The sequence below is a fragment of the Scardinius erythrophthalmus genome (genome assembly GCF_964197995.2).
Source record: "Scardinius erythrophthalmus genome assembly, chromosome: 17".
Taxonomy (NCBI): Eukaryota; Metazoa; Chordata; class Actinopteri; order Cypriniformes; family Leuciscidae; genus Scardinius; species Scardinius erythrophthalmus.
Window position 1 is genome coordinate 26,979,732 of NC_138237.1, and position 17,081 is coordinate 26,996,812.

The window sequence follows — 17,081 nt, forward strand, 5'->3', positions numbered from 1 at the left end:
TTTGATTAAACTAGATGTACCGCAGGGCGGTACAAAATATGACTGCCGCTCAGGCCTGCACTGGCTTTCCACAAAAATAAATGACGTGGAGTAATTTGGCTGTATTGCGTGTTTATGTATATACCTAAAAAAAGTAGTAGTATGTGCATGTCTGTGTGTGTGTGTGTTTGTGTATGTGTGTGTCTGTGTGTGTGTCTGTGCGTGTATGTGTGCGTGCGTACATGTGTGTGCGCGTGTGTGTTTGTGTGTGTGTGTGTCTGTGCATGTGGATTTGTATGTGTGTGTATGGGTGTGTGTCTGTGCGTGTGGATGTCAGTGTGTGTGACAGTATCATCCTAAACCAGCAACCCTTCGCTCAACACCACCATCTACAGGCCGATGAGTGTACAGTCACTAAATGTGCACATAAATGAATTTATTTTATACCCCCCCATGGATGAAATTCTACGAAACTTAGCAGAGGATACCCCCAGAGGATGTCAAGTTAATCATACACATGAAATATGGTGCAGTTCTGAACATCTCAACTGAAGATAGGGGCGATTAAAGTAGAATAATATTGCATTTTCATTTTTTGTGGGAGGGGCGTAAATCACAAATGAGTGATTATGGGCTAGGTTGATGTGGGCCCTTAAGACCAACATACCATAAAAATGTCTTCATCCTCGGTGCCACGGTTCAGGTAGTTATGTAGGAAAAACTGCATTTTTGGGGTTTGGGGGGGCCCAGCTCGGGGGGGGAGTGGCCCCCGGGGACCAAACTAAATTTTTCCGTAAAAGTCTAGTGGGGCTACATGCCCACAAAATTTCATGTTCCCCGGTGCTTCGGTGTCCCTGGTATCGTTGACGGAAAATTCAGTAGGTGACGAAAAAAAAAAAAAAAAAACTTTGACAATCCCTATATGACCGCTTTCGCTAGCTACGCTAGCGGCGGTCATAATAAATGCAGCCTTGGTGAGCACAAGAGACTTCTATCAAAAACATTTAAAAATGTTACCGAACCCACACTTTTGAACAGTAGTTTATAGTCTTAAATTATTGTGGCTGCACATTCAAAACTGTGAATTATTATCGCAATGGAAAGATTAGAAGTATTGTCATAGCTTGCAAATCTTTATCATCTCTGTTTTGGTCAAAGACATTATTCAGGCATTGTGTGTATTTCTGTGCAGTGCCTTTCCTGATAGACACAAGCTGTAAGCATATAACTGTTCTTTTGCTTGTTTTTACATATAGCCAAAATAATTGAGTCAAAATAATTTTCTTTTGTAATTGACAGATCTTGTATTGAGCGACTACATTTCTTTAATATCCAGCATACAGGAGATTTACTTGTGTCAGCGTGATTTTAGATGACACGTACAGGGTTCATCTACATGTGAAGAGAGATGAGAAGCCAGAACGGTCTATTTTACGACTCATTCATAGGATGGAAAAGATGGCTGATGTCAGTTTCAGCTTTGATGGCATATGAAGCACGGGGCAAATGTACTCATAAACACTCCCTAACTGAGGAAACGGTGTGTCTGCATGTGTATGTGTGTATATGTTTTTGAGAGGTGCATCAATAATAGATGAGCCCTGTATGGACCTGCCTGCCAGACACGAAGCATTAGCAGATGGTCCTGAGAACTGAGCCTCTGTCGCCACGACGACACGAGCAGATGCCACTCACTCGCACCCACACACACACACACACTGCAGTCTTTGCACCACGGTAAAACTGATTTACCTTGATCACCTTTCTCAATACAACCAGGAATATTTTAGTAATAGGCCAACTTCTTTTTGAGAAAACTTTACAAGCAGTGCTGTAAAAAATTTAAAGGGGTGGTTTACTGCTTTTTTTCTTTGCATTATTGTGTTTATGGGGTGCAATATAACATGTCTTCGTTTTTTTTTTTTTTAAGTCTTATTTTTCATAAATTTCACCTTTATTGTAAGCCGCTTTCTCCTCTGTCATTTGAACGACCGGTTGACTTCCTGATTCTATGAAAACACTCCCTCGGAAACAGGCAATGGGCTCAGATTGGTTAGTTGGGCCGGTGTGTTGTAATTGGCTAAACTGCGTAGTGCATGTTGCCCGGAAACTTCACGCCCATTACCTTTACGGGCGAAAGTTGCATGTGCTCCGGTCAAATGTAAATATCAGACCCAGAAAGCGGCAATGAAGAGAGTCAAGCAACCTCCGCAAACACGGCTCTTACAAAACGTTTCTGAATGGTACATTTATTATTATTATTATTCTATTCTAATCTACTATTATTATATATGTATTTCGATATGCTGTTACTTGAAAATGCTACTGCTGCTTGTTAGCTTTTGAGATACGGTTTTCTCCTGATTAAACATTTAATATAACTGAATAAATGACTGAGTAATACCGTTTTTTTAAAGTTATTGTTTTAACTTCAGCAGTTTGAAGTTTGCTGTTGCGATTAGGCTACATATATATTTTTTTAACTTTATACATGTTTGTCTTATACACACAAAATAGCATCGAACTAACTGGCTATAAACAAACAGTGTTGGCATTGGTTTACGTTCTTGATCAAATCGATCGTCATAAAATATCAGCCCGGTCTCACCCCAAAACGTCATGTAGTGACGGGTCTTGACCATACGGCAACATACGACGAAAAGGGTACCCCTAAAACGTCCATATGAGACGAAGACATAAGCGCACCAGCAGCGCCTCTTAGCGGTACCCTAACACATACCTAAATCTACCCATAACCCGAATCGTCACATATGGACGTTTTAGGGGTACCCTTTTCGTCGTATGTTGCCGTATGGTCAAGACGCGTCAGTATGTGACGTTTTGGGGTGAGAATGTGTTAAAAATATACATGGAAAATACATTTACAAAATTAGTGCATAATTACAAATTCAGGTTCAAAATGTTTGTACGCGTTTGTACATGTAAGTGGCTACTAAAGCCAGCGCTGGCATTTGTTTACGTCCTTGATAAAACTAAAACATTATGTCTGAAATTATACATGCAAATACATTTCAAATTATTAAGTCTTACTTACAGGGTGTGGCCCAACAACTGCTGTCTCTGGTTGTAAAGTTGAAACTGCTTCATGTTTTAGTAACAGTTTCTTGTTGAATCCGGCATTGAATTCGTGGAGATTCTGGAAGCTGTCTTCCGTAAAATGCGCAGCACAGAGAGCTATTACGATTGAAATTTTCACACAATCAAACATAAATTTTAGCCATTGTTGACGAACTACAGCGTCCGTATGAAGCCCGAACACAGAAGACCTGACAGCTGGGTGAAAATAACACTCTTTCGACAGCATGGCTACAGCTCTCCACTATAACTCCTCCTCTTCGACAAAGCCGCAGAAATATGGCCATGCCCCCTTTTTTGCATGGGTTAGTTACGTATAAAACCCGGGAAGTACCTCGTTGTAGTCCCATTTGAGTCGTTTTTGTAGGCATTAAACTTCCTGATTTTTAACAGTCAATATCTCTGCTTACATTAAACTTTCAGCGCAGCAACTTTGCAGATAATGTTCATGCACCAACAGCAACATTACACACTATTTAAAATGAAAAAAGTGAAATCACAATCAACCACCCCTTTAAGCACATTGCATGAAGAGTTTTGCACATTTTCAACATGCAATATTAGAACTTTATGTGGATAGTATTAATGCTGAGGAAAAATGACAGTGAAAATGTCCAGTCCATGCTGACTAGAAAAACTTACCTGTGGCAACATTTTTGCAAAATGCAAAATGTTGCATCGTGCACGTTTCACGACACTTTCAAAGTGAAATGTCCAGTGGGTGGCGCTAAAAGTGTTTAGTTGTTTCCGGAACAGATGAAAGTGAATATGGCAAAGTTTTATTATGTTGGAGTTCGTACGTATCACCACAGTTCTGAATTGAAATATCCGGTGAGTGGCACTAAAAGCTTAATGCTCCATTTTAAAATAACGTACACAAAACCCTAAACCTACCCGATAGTGTTAACAAAGGCAAATGCGACATAAAACACAATCGTAACCATGGAATTTTAGCTTGTTTTTGAACTCTTGAACTCTTGTCTTTGAGTTCTTTTATCGTGACTCATTTTTCACGGGATTCGTACCCGAGCTCTTCGCATCACAAGTAAAAAAAAATTACCAGCTGAGCTACCGAGCAAGCTTAATATGGCAGTAAAACTGAACACACGGCGCTGGTTAAGTGATGCAAACTCCAAAATATATTCATTTACAAATCATGCACTATGGTAAAAACTAAAAAGAGTTTTGAGGTCATAACATTATATTGTGCAAGGATCCGCGTGAAAACAAGTCTTTATTAATCCATAATCTGCCCTGTAATTATTATTGTGTATAAAAACGATTAAAAGTCCTTGCTGTATTACTGCCTCTAGTGTTGATTTCTGTTGTAAACTGCAGTGATATGTATGTACTGGTATTTTGCGTTTTGCAAAAATTTTTGCCACAGGTACATTTTTTTCCATTGAGCCTGTGTTGAAAATTTCACTGAAATTTCAAGTTTTAGCTACAGAAATTCAATTTCCTTCTGTGGAAAATAATATTTAGTGACAACTCATTGAGGACATCACACTTGATGCACTTTGAAATGTAAGGGTGTACTAACTTTCTCCACACAAGAAATTAGCATTTGTTTATTTAAGCTATAAAAATCCTTACAAAAATGCACATTCCAAGTGCCATTTGTTAAACTACAGTATATTGTCTCTTATCTGTAAACCTTAGCTTGGTTTAGATGGACCCAAATAATCTGTTTTTAGCGGACTAGTCGAAATAAGTCACATGTAACCATGTCAGTCTGAATGAATTGGCCAAATCTAATTCGATAGGACATGTAAACACTTGATCGGATTAAAACAAAACTGGAAAGGTCTGCGTATGCGCAATGATGCACGGAATGAGCTGTTGTTGTTGAATATAGTCGTGTCAATCTTAAATTCTGCTTCCACTCATTGTCTGTGAAATGCAGCAAGAGAATGTCGTCCAAGCTGTCTTTGTTTCTGACTCTCATCCACAGACACCTTGTTTTGGGTGCGGGAAGGGGCGTTTTTACTGCTTGATGAATATAAGCAGGATAGCACAAAGCTTCTTGTGCTCATTGTCTCCTAGGACCTAAAACTGATAAAAATGAAGTCTGCTTTTTACAAAAAAAAAAAAAAAAAAAAATGAGGATGGTTAGTATGCGACAACACCGGGGAAATATACTCTGCACCAATATACAGAGTATACTGGATGTACAGTGTGTGCATGTCAAAAGATCAAATCCGAAAAGCATGTGACAAACACGCACATCAACCCGATCTCTTTATTTATGTAAACACTGTTCAGATTTATCAATCGGAATGATTTCTTTCCGACTGAAGCAAAAGGTTTCCATGTAAACTACTGATGAATATCTAATCAATATTTTTATTTCTTAATGTTTTGAGAGAGAAAAATGGGGTGTACTTACTTTATCACAGCACTGTAGCTTTTTTATATCAGTTTTAGCCTGGCAAGTGAGTGTGCTGATGCCAAGGTTGCCAAGTGGTTTCCATGGTTTTCCTGCAGAATTGGGCTACTTTTAAACCATATGTGGTAGGGGTGGCACGGTACATGAAAAAACATCCGAACCGTTCAGTTCGCTTGTCTCGGTTCGGAGCGTGTGTGCGTCGCACGGTTCAACGCATGCGCAATGTAGCCTCGTGCCCGTGCTAATACAATGCTAAAGCATAAATCAGACATATGTAGAATAACATTACGATATCCAGCAATCAATTTAAATTGTACACTGGGTTTACTTAGACATTTAATGAGATCTACTCCACTATATGTTGTTTTTTCACGTGAATAAATACATAGATCGACTGTTTCACGTATGTGCTATAATGGTCTAGTGGCAGAACTTTTGCCAAAAAAAAAAAAAAAAAAAAAAAAAAAAATATATATATATATATATATATATATATATATATATATATATATATATATATATATATACAGTGAGGAAAATAAGTATTTGAACACCCTGCTATTTTGCAAGTTCTCCCACTTAGAAATCATGGAGGGGTCTGAAATTGTCATCGTAGGTGCATGTCCACTGTGAGAGACATAATCAAAAAAAAAAATCCAGAAATCACAATGTATGATTTTTTAACTATTTATTTGTATCATACAGCTGCAAATAAGTATTTGAACACCTGAGAAAATCAATGTTAATAGTTGGTACAGTAGCCTTTGTTTGCAATTACAGAGGTCAAACGTTTCCTGTAGTTTTTCACCAGGTTTGCAGGAGGGATTTTGGCCCACTCCTCCACACAGATCTTCTCTAGATCAGTCAGGTTTCTGGGCTGTCGCTGAGAAACACGGAGTTTGAGCTCCCTCCAAAGATTCTCTATTGGGTTTAGGTCTGGAGACTGGCTAGGCCACACCAGAACCTTGATATGCTTCTTACAGAGCCACTCCTTGGTTATCCTGGCTGTGTCCTTCGGGTCATTGTCATGTTGGAAGACCCAGCCTCGACCCATCTTCAATGCTCTAACTGAGGGAAGGAGGTTCTTCCCCAAAATCTTGCAACACATGGCCCCGGTCATCCTCTCCTTAATACAGTGCAGTCGCCCTGTCCCATGTGCAGAAAAACACCCCCAAAGCATGATGCTACCACCCCCATGCTTCACAGTAGGGATGGTGTTCTTGGGATGGTACTCATCATTCTTTTTCCTCCAAACACGTTTAGTGGAATTATGACCAAAAAGTTCTATTTTGGTCTCATCTGACCACATGACTTTCTCCCATGACTCCTCTGGATCATCCAAATGGTCATTGGCAAACTTAAGACGGGCCTTGACATGTGCTGGTTTAAGCAGGGGAACCTTCCGTGCCATGCATGATTTCAAACCATGACGTCTTAGTGTATTACCAACAGTAACCTTGGAAACGGTGGTCCCAGCTCTTTTCAGGTCATTGACCAGCTCCTCCCGTGTAGTTCTGGGCTGATTTCTCACCTTTCTTAGGATCATTGAGACCCCACGAGGTGAGATCTTGCATGGAGCCCCAGTCCGAGGGAGATTGACAGTCATGTTTAGCTTCTTCCATTTTCTAATGATTGCTCCAACAGTGGACCTTTTTTTCACCAAGCTGCTTGGCAATTTCCCCGTAGCCCTTTCCAGCCTTGTGGAGGTGTACAATTTTGTCTCTAGTGTCTTTGGACAGCTCTTTGGTCTTGGCCATGTTAGTAGTTGGATTCTTACTGATTGTATGGGGTGGACAGGTGTCTTTATGCAGCTAACGACCTCAAACAGGTGCATCTAATTTAGGATAATAAATGGAGTGGAGGTGGTCATTTTAAAGGCAGACTAACAGGTGTTTGAGGGTCAGAATTCTAGCTGATAGACAGGTGTTCAAATACTTATTTGCAGCTGTATCATACAAATACATAGTTAAAAAATCATATATTGTGATTTCTTGATTTTTTTTTAGATTATGTCTCTCACAGTGGACATGCACCTACGATGACAATTTCAGACCCCTCCATGATTTCTAAGTGGGAGAACTGGCAAAATAGCAGGGTGTTCAAATACTTATTTTCCTCACTGTATATATATATATATATTTATATATATTATTATTATTTTTTATTTTTTTTTGTTCATCAAAACCGATTATGTTTATCAGTGGTTGTATATCAAGCAGGGACAGATTTGTGTGAATTTTGTATTGTGATTTCACCGGAACGAATAGAGTCTCCTCAACGGATTGAAGCGCGCGTCCGAGTGAAGAATGTGCGGCCGCTGCAGCGTGTGCGCGAGCCACAAGAGAACACTGTATCAGCACCAACGAGCACTTTGATCACTTGATTAAAAAAAAACACATTTCAGCGCTAGATTGCTTCTTATTTAACAAACGAACGAAACGAATACTTTGCTAGTTAACTGGAGATGTTTTATTTATTTGTATATTGGTACATCCGTGCTGCGAGATATATCGACCCTGGCAAAAAGTGGTGGGAACATGTCCCACCCGCAAATTACGCCTATGATGACGAGACACGAGGAGAAATTGACAAAGAACTGTCCAACACAGCCCACGTAACTCTCACTACAGATGGATGGACCTCCAGGGCCACTGAAAGTTTCCTCACAGTAACCGCTCACTCACTCACTATATTACTTCGGAATGGGAAATGAGAAGCTGCGTTTTGCAAACGCGCCCCATTTATGAAATACATTAATTAATAATTAGATAATTAAGCTATATATCATATGCTTAAGTAAATCTTTGGAGTGTGAAAGATTAAAAAGAAAAAATAACAACAAAAAACGTACAGAACCGAAAACCGTGGCCCTAAAACCGTGATACGTACCGAACTGTGGGTTTTGTGAACCGTGCCACCCCTGATATGTGGAGTTTTGATATGAGGTATTTGATTGGGCTACGTTTGGGCTATTGTTGATTGGCCATTGGTCTGGTTATATTATGTATATCTGGCAACCCTGGCTGGGGAAATAATCAAACACACTGTATTAATATCACTAATTGGTAAGTTCGATTCAGTCAAATAAGTCAGTTCGTTTGAAAGGTTTAGTGTAATGAACTTTAAAAATACAGATTCACTAATTTGAATCATCATTCTGTCCTTGAAACTCCCTGAATTGCATTTTGTGGTAAAATATTTCGATAAATACAACTACACTATTTTTTTTTTCTTTTTTCTTACATAAAATGTGTTGTTGAAGGGTGTTTAATCAGATTTTTCATATTTAAATATATTGCGATTAAGTACTACATTGTAGTTTTTTGTTTGTTTTGTTCTATATTTGTTCAATTGTAGTGCAGTTTACCAATTTTTTTTAAATAAATAAAAAGTATAGATTGATGTGTTTAACTACTTGCAGAGTTGTTTTCCTTAACACTGGACACCACCAAATGTTGCCCGTCCATGTGTGAGGTTTTTTTTCTCCATTTAACCACTAGATGTGTTTGTAGAAGTGTGAACTCTCACTCTCTCTGTGTCTCTGTGCATTTGTAACAAAGAACAACATGTTTTCCACCAGTTCTGCTCCACTTACAAGGAAAACTAAAACAATCCATCAGTTGTCAGGATCACTGGACCAACTGTGGGAGAACTAAATGGATCCTGGGTCTGGGAGTCTTCCCTCATGTTTCAGTGTGTCTTCCTGAGTCTGCACTTGTGCTCTCGTATTCTTTGAAGTGGAACTCGCGGAAGCCATGTGAAAATGCATCCCGCTTCACCATTCTTCAGATTTCATTATAGGAAACGATTACGTTTCAGTTGTTTATAAACATTACATTTTTAGCATTACTTTTTCCCCTTCATAAAAAAACTCTGATAGAATAATCTCATGTCTATTCTTTAATTTGAGAAGAAATGAAATGTCCCAAACTGTTCTCAGATTTCCTAGGATTCCAAAGTCTCCAATTTAAAGTGAGAGATTTTAATATAAACTCACATCACTTGAAGAATTGGATGAGAAATGTTTCAATTCTTTCAAGTTTATGGCTGTATTCTCTTATTGTATGTCATAAACTGTCAATTTTTTTTGTCTAATTTTAAAGAACATTAGAAGTATCTTACACTTAAATAAAAGACAACTGAAAACCAGAGCTCTTATAGGGTATTATTCATGATATTTTGTCATGATATCTTTGATATCTTCTTAATAGTCCATTTCAGTTTACATTATACAAGTTCAAACTAAATTTAATTGCTGCACTTTTTTTCTTGCACTACATAACAGAGGTTATTTATTAGAGAACCTCTCCTGCTTAAAGACCGTCTGAATTTTTTTTATTAAACTCATGTACAAAACACACACAACTGCTCGCAGCACTAAATAATGAAACGCACATCCAACGAGAAACGGCAGCAGTGGACGGAGCACAGAGAGCTGCTGACCAGCATTATCGCCTGCAGACATCTGAGGCTGCCCCGCTTTAAAACATTCCTATTTACGGCACGGCGGCACAGAAATAAATAAATGTGTTAATATGTTGGGAAGGCTGGTTGGAAGGACCGCTGGTGCTGTTTGGTTTTTCTGTGATGATGCCATTTATCAAGTGCTGACAGCCCGTTTGTGAAGTGCTGCGCTACGCGGTCCACTTCAACTCACCGTCCCGCCGTCTCAGCTCTTTGGGAGAATGCATAAACGAGACGTCACGATGCAGAACGACCGGTGTAACTTGCCCGTGGGACTTCCAGTGTGAAAAACACCGGAGATTCTCCACAGTCAGACGTATGCACAAGTTGATGACACAGTTTTTGTGTTTATTTAATGTTTTTCTCGAAGAACATGCTGTCTGCCTGCTTTCTGTGTTGTCTTGGCGAAACGTGTGAGGGGACCTAGAATAGACCCTTGGGGTACTCCATGTCATCAGGTGAAAATGGAGGGAAAATGGAGGTTCAATGCATCATGAGGATGTTGCAGGAGTTTTCCCGTGTAGAGGTGAACTATGGAAAGAGGGCACATTCCTGTGACCTTCAATTTTTTTTGTTACATGGATGTGTGTGTGTGCAGGTTCAAGCAAATAGTACAGGTGGTGATTTATGATTTTCAGTGCAGCAAGATGCGACTTGACATTTTCCTGCTGTGGCATAGCCCAGTTCTGGCTCCATGCTTCATTACGTGAGCCTCCCAACGCTATTCCCGACCCAGTAAAAATAAGCCTGCTCACCTCAGCTATGAGTGAATGAGCATGTGTGGATCTGTCTCTGGGGTGGGCGGCTTCATTGTGCTTTGCTATTCTCACCTTCCCCAAAATTTCCATATGGCCATGATGCCACTGCTCCAGTCAACCCTTAAATACACACACACACACACGGCTGACAGCAACTTTCAAAGTCTTACTTGGTAAGATAAAGGAAACTGATAAATAAGTAAACAATCACATCTGTGAGCAGAAATGGTTGACATTTGGTGTGATGTAGATCATTTCTTATTTATGAGTGTTTTCATGTCCCCTGACCCACTTGCACAGGTCATATGACTAATGCCTAACATTATGTGATGCATATCTGTGTTCTTTACTTGTTTTTTTATTTACTACTACTACTACTACTACTACTAATAAAAGCACATCATGCAATTGTAGTAAATGTTGTTAAAGACATTTTTTTAAATCAAAATGAAAGCTTTGTAGCTTCTAAAGTTCGTATGTATGTGTATACTCTTAAAAGTTAACAAATAAACCTTATGCAGAGATGCACGTTATTTTAGACACTTCTAGCAAATCAAGAAGAAAAAAACTTTAAATAAAATTTATTTATTTATTTATTTATTTAAAATGTTTTTCAGACATTGCTTGAATTGACTCATGTTTATTGGGGTACTCCAAAATGTTGGCTTTTCACTTGGAGTTAGACAACTGCCCCACATAGTACATTAAATGAATAGAACAGTTAAACTGTGGAGAGAAAGCTGCTCAAAAACGTTATGTGGCAAACAATTCATTCTCAATGAGTCTGCCACAAACCACCACTGCTTCAACAATGCTTTCATATATTTAGTTATGATATTACACGAGCCATGAGTTGGTCATAAGGTGACTGTTTTTTTCTGAATTTACTATGTAGACTAAAATAACAGGAACATGTACTCATCAATGCCTCAAAGAAAAAGAAAAAAACAATCTTTCTGACAGGTTAAAACAAATTAGTAAATTAGCACCTGACTTGCAAGTATAGCAAATAATGGTTTGTGGCTGTGAAAAACCTATATTTTAAAAAGTGTCTCTTCCAAAGTTCTTGATTCAGTAGAAAATGCGTCAGCACAGGAAAGAAAACTGCACTTGTCAAGTGATGATATGGGCTCTTTAAATTGCAATGAGCCTTATAATTTCAGAAGTAGGCAGTCTTTAGCGTACAGTATTACCTTTGCAAAACTACAGTCTCTGCAGAAATTCATTATTCTTAATTAGCATTTCTGTAAACAGCATTAACCCCCATCATTTGCCATAGAGGAAAATCTCTGCGGTGCATTTCCACTAACAGTCGCAAACGCAGCATTTTGTTGCAGTTGTTTCTAGTTATTACTTCAGTTGTTTAGAGAGAGAGAGAGGAGGGGAAAATAGACTAGAACATTCCTAGACACTGCTTTGTCTTCACAAACCCACATCCAGACACCTATTATTCACTATTATCTTTTAACAATGAAATTTACTGCTGTTTGAATTGTTTAATGCAGCCTGTAGGTAATATCCCATGATTCCCCAGCAGACAGCCACTTTAGTGAGCTATTTAACTCCCTTTCAACTGCCTTCACTTATCTATTCATTCATTTTACAATAACATACTCCAACTTTAACAGCCAACACAACCTGTGTTTGGGTTTTATTTAGTCTTGTAGTGTGTGTGTGAACATTTTGCTTGTAATTATTGTGTACGTACACTCAAGGTGTGGGATGCCAAGTGTTGGCTTCCTTGTAAAAAGAAATCACTATTTGGGATCAAAGGGAATAGCAACAAACAGGAAGACTATTAGGACATAACATTTCAAGGAATTTGCTTGTTTTCTACTACGGAAATACTACATAGTATTTAAAGCATTGTTTTTATAATCTAATTTTAATTATTTTGATAAATATTTTGTTTTACTATGATGATTATTTAATTAGTTTTGTGTATTAATAAAAATATACAAATTAAACAGATATTGAAGTCATTTCAACAAACATGACATGGACGTTTCATTTATTCAATAGCCTACTTAAAAGAATTTCCTGTATTTAGCCTAAAATCTTGTTGGTAAAATATAAGTTGATAAAGAAATGCAGTTCTTATGAGTCAAAATCTGCTAAGGGTAATTAAATGTACCAAATTGTGTAAAAATGTGTCATCTTTTATTGGAAAATTAGCTAACTTTAATAATTTGATAATTGCCTTAATCTTTTAAACAACTGAAAAGATGGTATTAAAAAAGTTTATAATATATATTACATCAGCATCAGAGAGTCAAATTGGACGACTACAGGTCTAGATTTCTCATTTAACAGTTCATCTACTGCCAAAATTATGATCAGATCAGTTAAAATATTCAAATCAAGAATGTCAAAATCAGAATTCTAATCAGAATACTAACTTAGCGAAGTTTTTCAGTTGGATTGGCGTTTATTCTCTTTAGTATTTCTTGATCATTCCGATTTAATTTCAGTTGAAGAACACATTTATACTCATGTGCGTTATGTATTATGTACAGTATGTTATCGTCTCTGACAGACAGCATGTTGAAGCCGCTCCGACCGCCATTTTCTCCCTCTTTCGGAAAGTGATGTCAAAACATCCGGTAGTGTGGGTTTTACAGGAAATGCTTGAACTCGCTGGACCTTATAAATACTGAAGTGTATTGTGCACGTTATTTTTTTGACAGACATCAATGTTGCGATATTCAAATAATGTGGATCTGAAAACAGATGGTAATAATTATTTATTTCTTAACCGGCAAAGTGCTTTCTAATTCGGTGAAGTGATTGATGCCCATGAGTGTGTCGATGTTTTTAGTTCTAATATTACAACTGACAGCCAGTTTTTGATGGACATAATGACGTGCGTAAGGGCTGAACTAAGTTTGATTTCTGAGTAATTATAAAACGTGCTGGAGACGTTCAAAATGCTTTTTACGTAGTTCATTATACAAGTTTATTTTGTGGCTTAAATAAATTACATGTTACTCAGAGATTGACATTTGACGTTTGGCTTGTCAAAAATGTTACATTAAGCTGTTTCAAATTTGTTCACTTTCGAAAATCAAATTTAATTTTTTACCGGGGAAGGGGGGTGTTTTGATGTACAGAGTTGTTTTTATTGTCTCTTATAACAAAAATATTTTATTTAAACCCATCCATTATTACCTTAGCAGATTTTGACTGATGTAGTGTATATAGCTGCTGTATATTTCATCACCTCTCTCTAAGAGGCAGAGACATCCTGCAGTGTAGCAATGTTTCCATGACAGTCAATCGTTCATGGCCACGGTGGCATAATCTATCCAAACAGCTCCATTCCGAAAAGGTTGAGAGTTATCGATCCCGGCCACGTGTCATATTTCAACTCCAAGAACGATGTTTTTAATTGACATGGATCTGCTGTTATGGATTATAGGCTAGAGAAAGAAACTGTGGAGGTGCACACCTGGCTCTGATGTCAAGCTTGTATGACTCTCCATTCGTCTGCTCCTTTAATCCCTGCCTTCTTGTTAGCCTTAATCAGATTCAATGTTTTTAATGGAACATATGCAAATTATTCTGTTTTTATCTTATTTCCACTGATCAAATAGTCCACCGCAGCGATTGTGTTTCAAACACTCATCTCAATCCCACCCCTAAAAACATCACTAATCATAAATGAAGTACTTTGACTACTTTACATAAAGCCAGTTAGGGAGGAGAGGGGCTAATCAAGAGTAGATCAAACGACTCGTCTTTAATTGAAGTGCAAAAACGGACCCTCTTTCTTTTTTTCGTTACCTAGGGCTAATTCAGGCAGCGGCTCTCGGGGCTCTATCGAGAGGCCTGCTTCTTTTCCAACTCCCAGAAGTCCACGCAGCTATGGACAACAGATGAAGTGCAGTGGTCGCTGTGGGAAATGTAGTCTGTTACTTGACGGTACGTGACTAATTAGGTCAGTTCCTCTGGCAGCTGCAGGTGAGAGGTGCTTGCTCATGTTTGCTGCGTGTTGAACACCTCCGGGACAGTGGAGCTTCAGAACCGTAGGTTTTTATGGATTGCTGGGGTGAAATGAGTTTCAGGCTTTTAAAGAGCAAGGCCCATGTGTACATTTAGAAAAACTCTCATCTTCAAAGAATAAGTTTGATTACCACAACCTCAATCAGGGAAAGATTTCATTAAAGTCATTATCATAAAGAACCAGTTCTAAAGATCAACTAATGTTTGTCCCATTCAAACTACAGGTTAACCGATATGGTTTTGCAATGCCTGATGTCAGTATTTTTATCTAGACAGAGGGGTGTATTATATAATATAATACGAAAATAACTAACATTTAAAGATAGAAATTGATAGTTTTATTCTGCAAGGATGCATTAAATTCAGCAAAAGTGACAGTAAAGACTTTACAGTGTTCCCAAAAAACAAAAAGGGGGGTATCAAGCGTTCCACAAACATATTACACAGGACAATTATAATAAGAAATGTTCCTTGAGCACCAAATCAGCATTTTAGAATGATTTCTGAAGGATCATGTGACACTGAAGACTGGAGAATATATTTAAATAGAAAATGGATTTTAATTGTAATATTTCACAACATTACTGTTTTTATTGTGCAGCCTTGCTGACCGTTTAGACATTTCAAAAACAGCTCTGAAAAAAAACTGAGGCAAACCAGGCAAATGTTTCCATCCTAATTTTATTAATCAAAGAAAAGAAAAAAAGAAAAACCTACCAAGATGTCCATATGGGTGTTTTTATTCATTGTGGCATGTGCAAGGCTGTGATAAATGTCTGTTGCCATTTTAAAACAAGATTCAACATCATTGATAGCTGCCGATTTGTGATTACGTTACCTACGGAGTCGCTAGAAATGTTTAAAAATAGATTTGAAGAGGCAGCGTTTTATTTTCAATCGATAAGTGTCATTTTTCATCGTTGTATTTACAAGCATGCTCGCTCTGAATGTGCAGAAGGGTACTTCTCATCTCTTTTGTGTCACTAAAAATGTATCCACGTAATAACAACGTCAGGATAGCAAACGCTAAAGCATTTACAAGTCTTTATAAACGGGTAAAAAACAGATGGGGGAGTACTGTAATACTGTGTTTATAGCAACATCAAATGAGCACTTTTTTTTTACTTTTTAAGTTGCAATAGAGAAAACATTTTCATGGGGCAAAGAAAGACGGCAAAGACGTACAAAGAATGTTGTTTCAAGATCACTTAAGCATCCTTTTCAAATGCTGATTAAAATACAATGGAAAACAACAAACCAGATAATAAAATAACACCAGAATAATAAACTTAAGGCAGGGAAACGACAACATGGGAAAAATATTTGTACACTTTCAAAAAAAAAAAAAAAAAAAAATACAACAAATTAGAAAGAAAAATGTTGATATAGAATCCCTTTCTTGAAAGGCAAAACAACAATTGTAGACAATGTTTATTAAAGAAGCACACGTGTCTTATTTGGAGTCTGTCAGCAAAATATTTGTCTAATTTGTCCCTTCATGTAGAGATGCTGTGGACAAAGTTCTCTACAGACTCGTCAAGACAGTTGTGCTGTTCAGAATCACTGGTGCACAGAATCATGGGGGATCAGCAGATAACACTCAATAATAATAATAATAATAATAATAATAATAATATAATAATAATAAACTGGAGATAGGTTTCAGAGGAGGGTGTTGTGTGCTTCACATAAGGAAAGGTAATTCATCAGGTAATGAGATTTTAATCCAGAAAAAAACATTTTGCTTTTAAATCTCCAAAAAGTGAGGGATGTAGAAGTAGTCAAAACAAGAGAGAAATACTTTTTTTTACAATCGGAGTGTGTGGTGTTGAAAGGTCAGCAACAAGCAGTGCTCCAGAAACACACACTAGTCTCATGAGGACCCAAACGCACTGCACCTCCACACACACACACACATACACACGCACATACATGTACATACACACTCAAGTCCTGTACAAGGGTTTCAGGTGACTGGTCACCCATACCACTTTTCCACCGGAAAAAAGCCCCATGAACCCCTCTCTGCATCGCCCCATCCATCTCTGGGTGGAGACGTCTGTCGTGGTTGAGGGACTAAAGATACAAAGCTTCAGTACATGATGGGTGGTTTGGAGTAGGGTCTGTTTTCTGTAATGAAGGGGAAAGAGCAGTGAATTACAGTGATTTGATATATATTTCAGTCATGACAACACCAAGTAGTTTTGGCATGTTACTGAATACGGCAATGATAATGTCTTGGCATACTAGATCTGCTATGCATGCTGCTGCTTACTACTACAGAGTAAGTAGTACTGCCATTAGATACACAGACATGCCTCTGTAAGCGATCTAGACAGGTGGAGCTGGGGGAGGTGGAGGGTTTCCAGAGGTATTCTGATCCTAGCTTAGAG

The 17,081-nt window shown here is 38.0% G+C and overlaps 1 protein-coding gene and 1 long non-coding RNA gene across 2 annotated transcripts in view; one reads left to right on the top strand and one right to left on the bottom strand.

Annotated features, from left to right (window-relative positions):
• Window positions 1-17,081, top strand: part of LOC308705859 — a 49,885-nt gene that overhangs the window by 26,701 nt on the left and 6,103 nt on the right. The window contains exon 3 of the long non-coding RNA XR_014031967.1: window positions 14,511-14,607. This is a non-coding gene — a long non-coding RNA (uncharacterized lncRNA). The remainder of the gene's footprint in view (window positions 1-14,510; window positions 14,608-17,081) is intronic.
• Window positions 16,393-17,081, bottom strand: part of dacha (dachshund a) — a 150,774-nt gene continuing 150,085 nt past the window's right edge. The window contains exon 12 of the mRNA XM_081391133.1: window positions 16,393-16,818. Within this exon, the coding sequence (XP_081247259.1) occupies window positions 16,781-16,818 (38 nt within the window). The 3' untranslated portion in view covers window positions 16,393-16,780. The remainder of the gene's footprint in view (window positions 16,819-17,081) is intronic.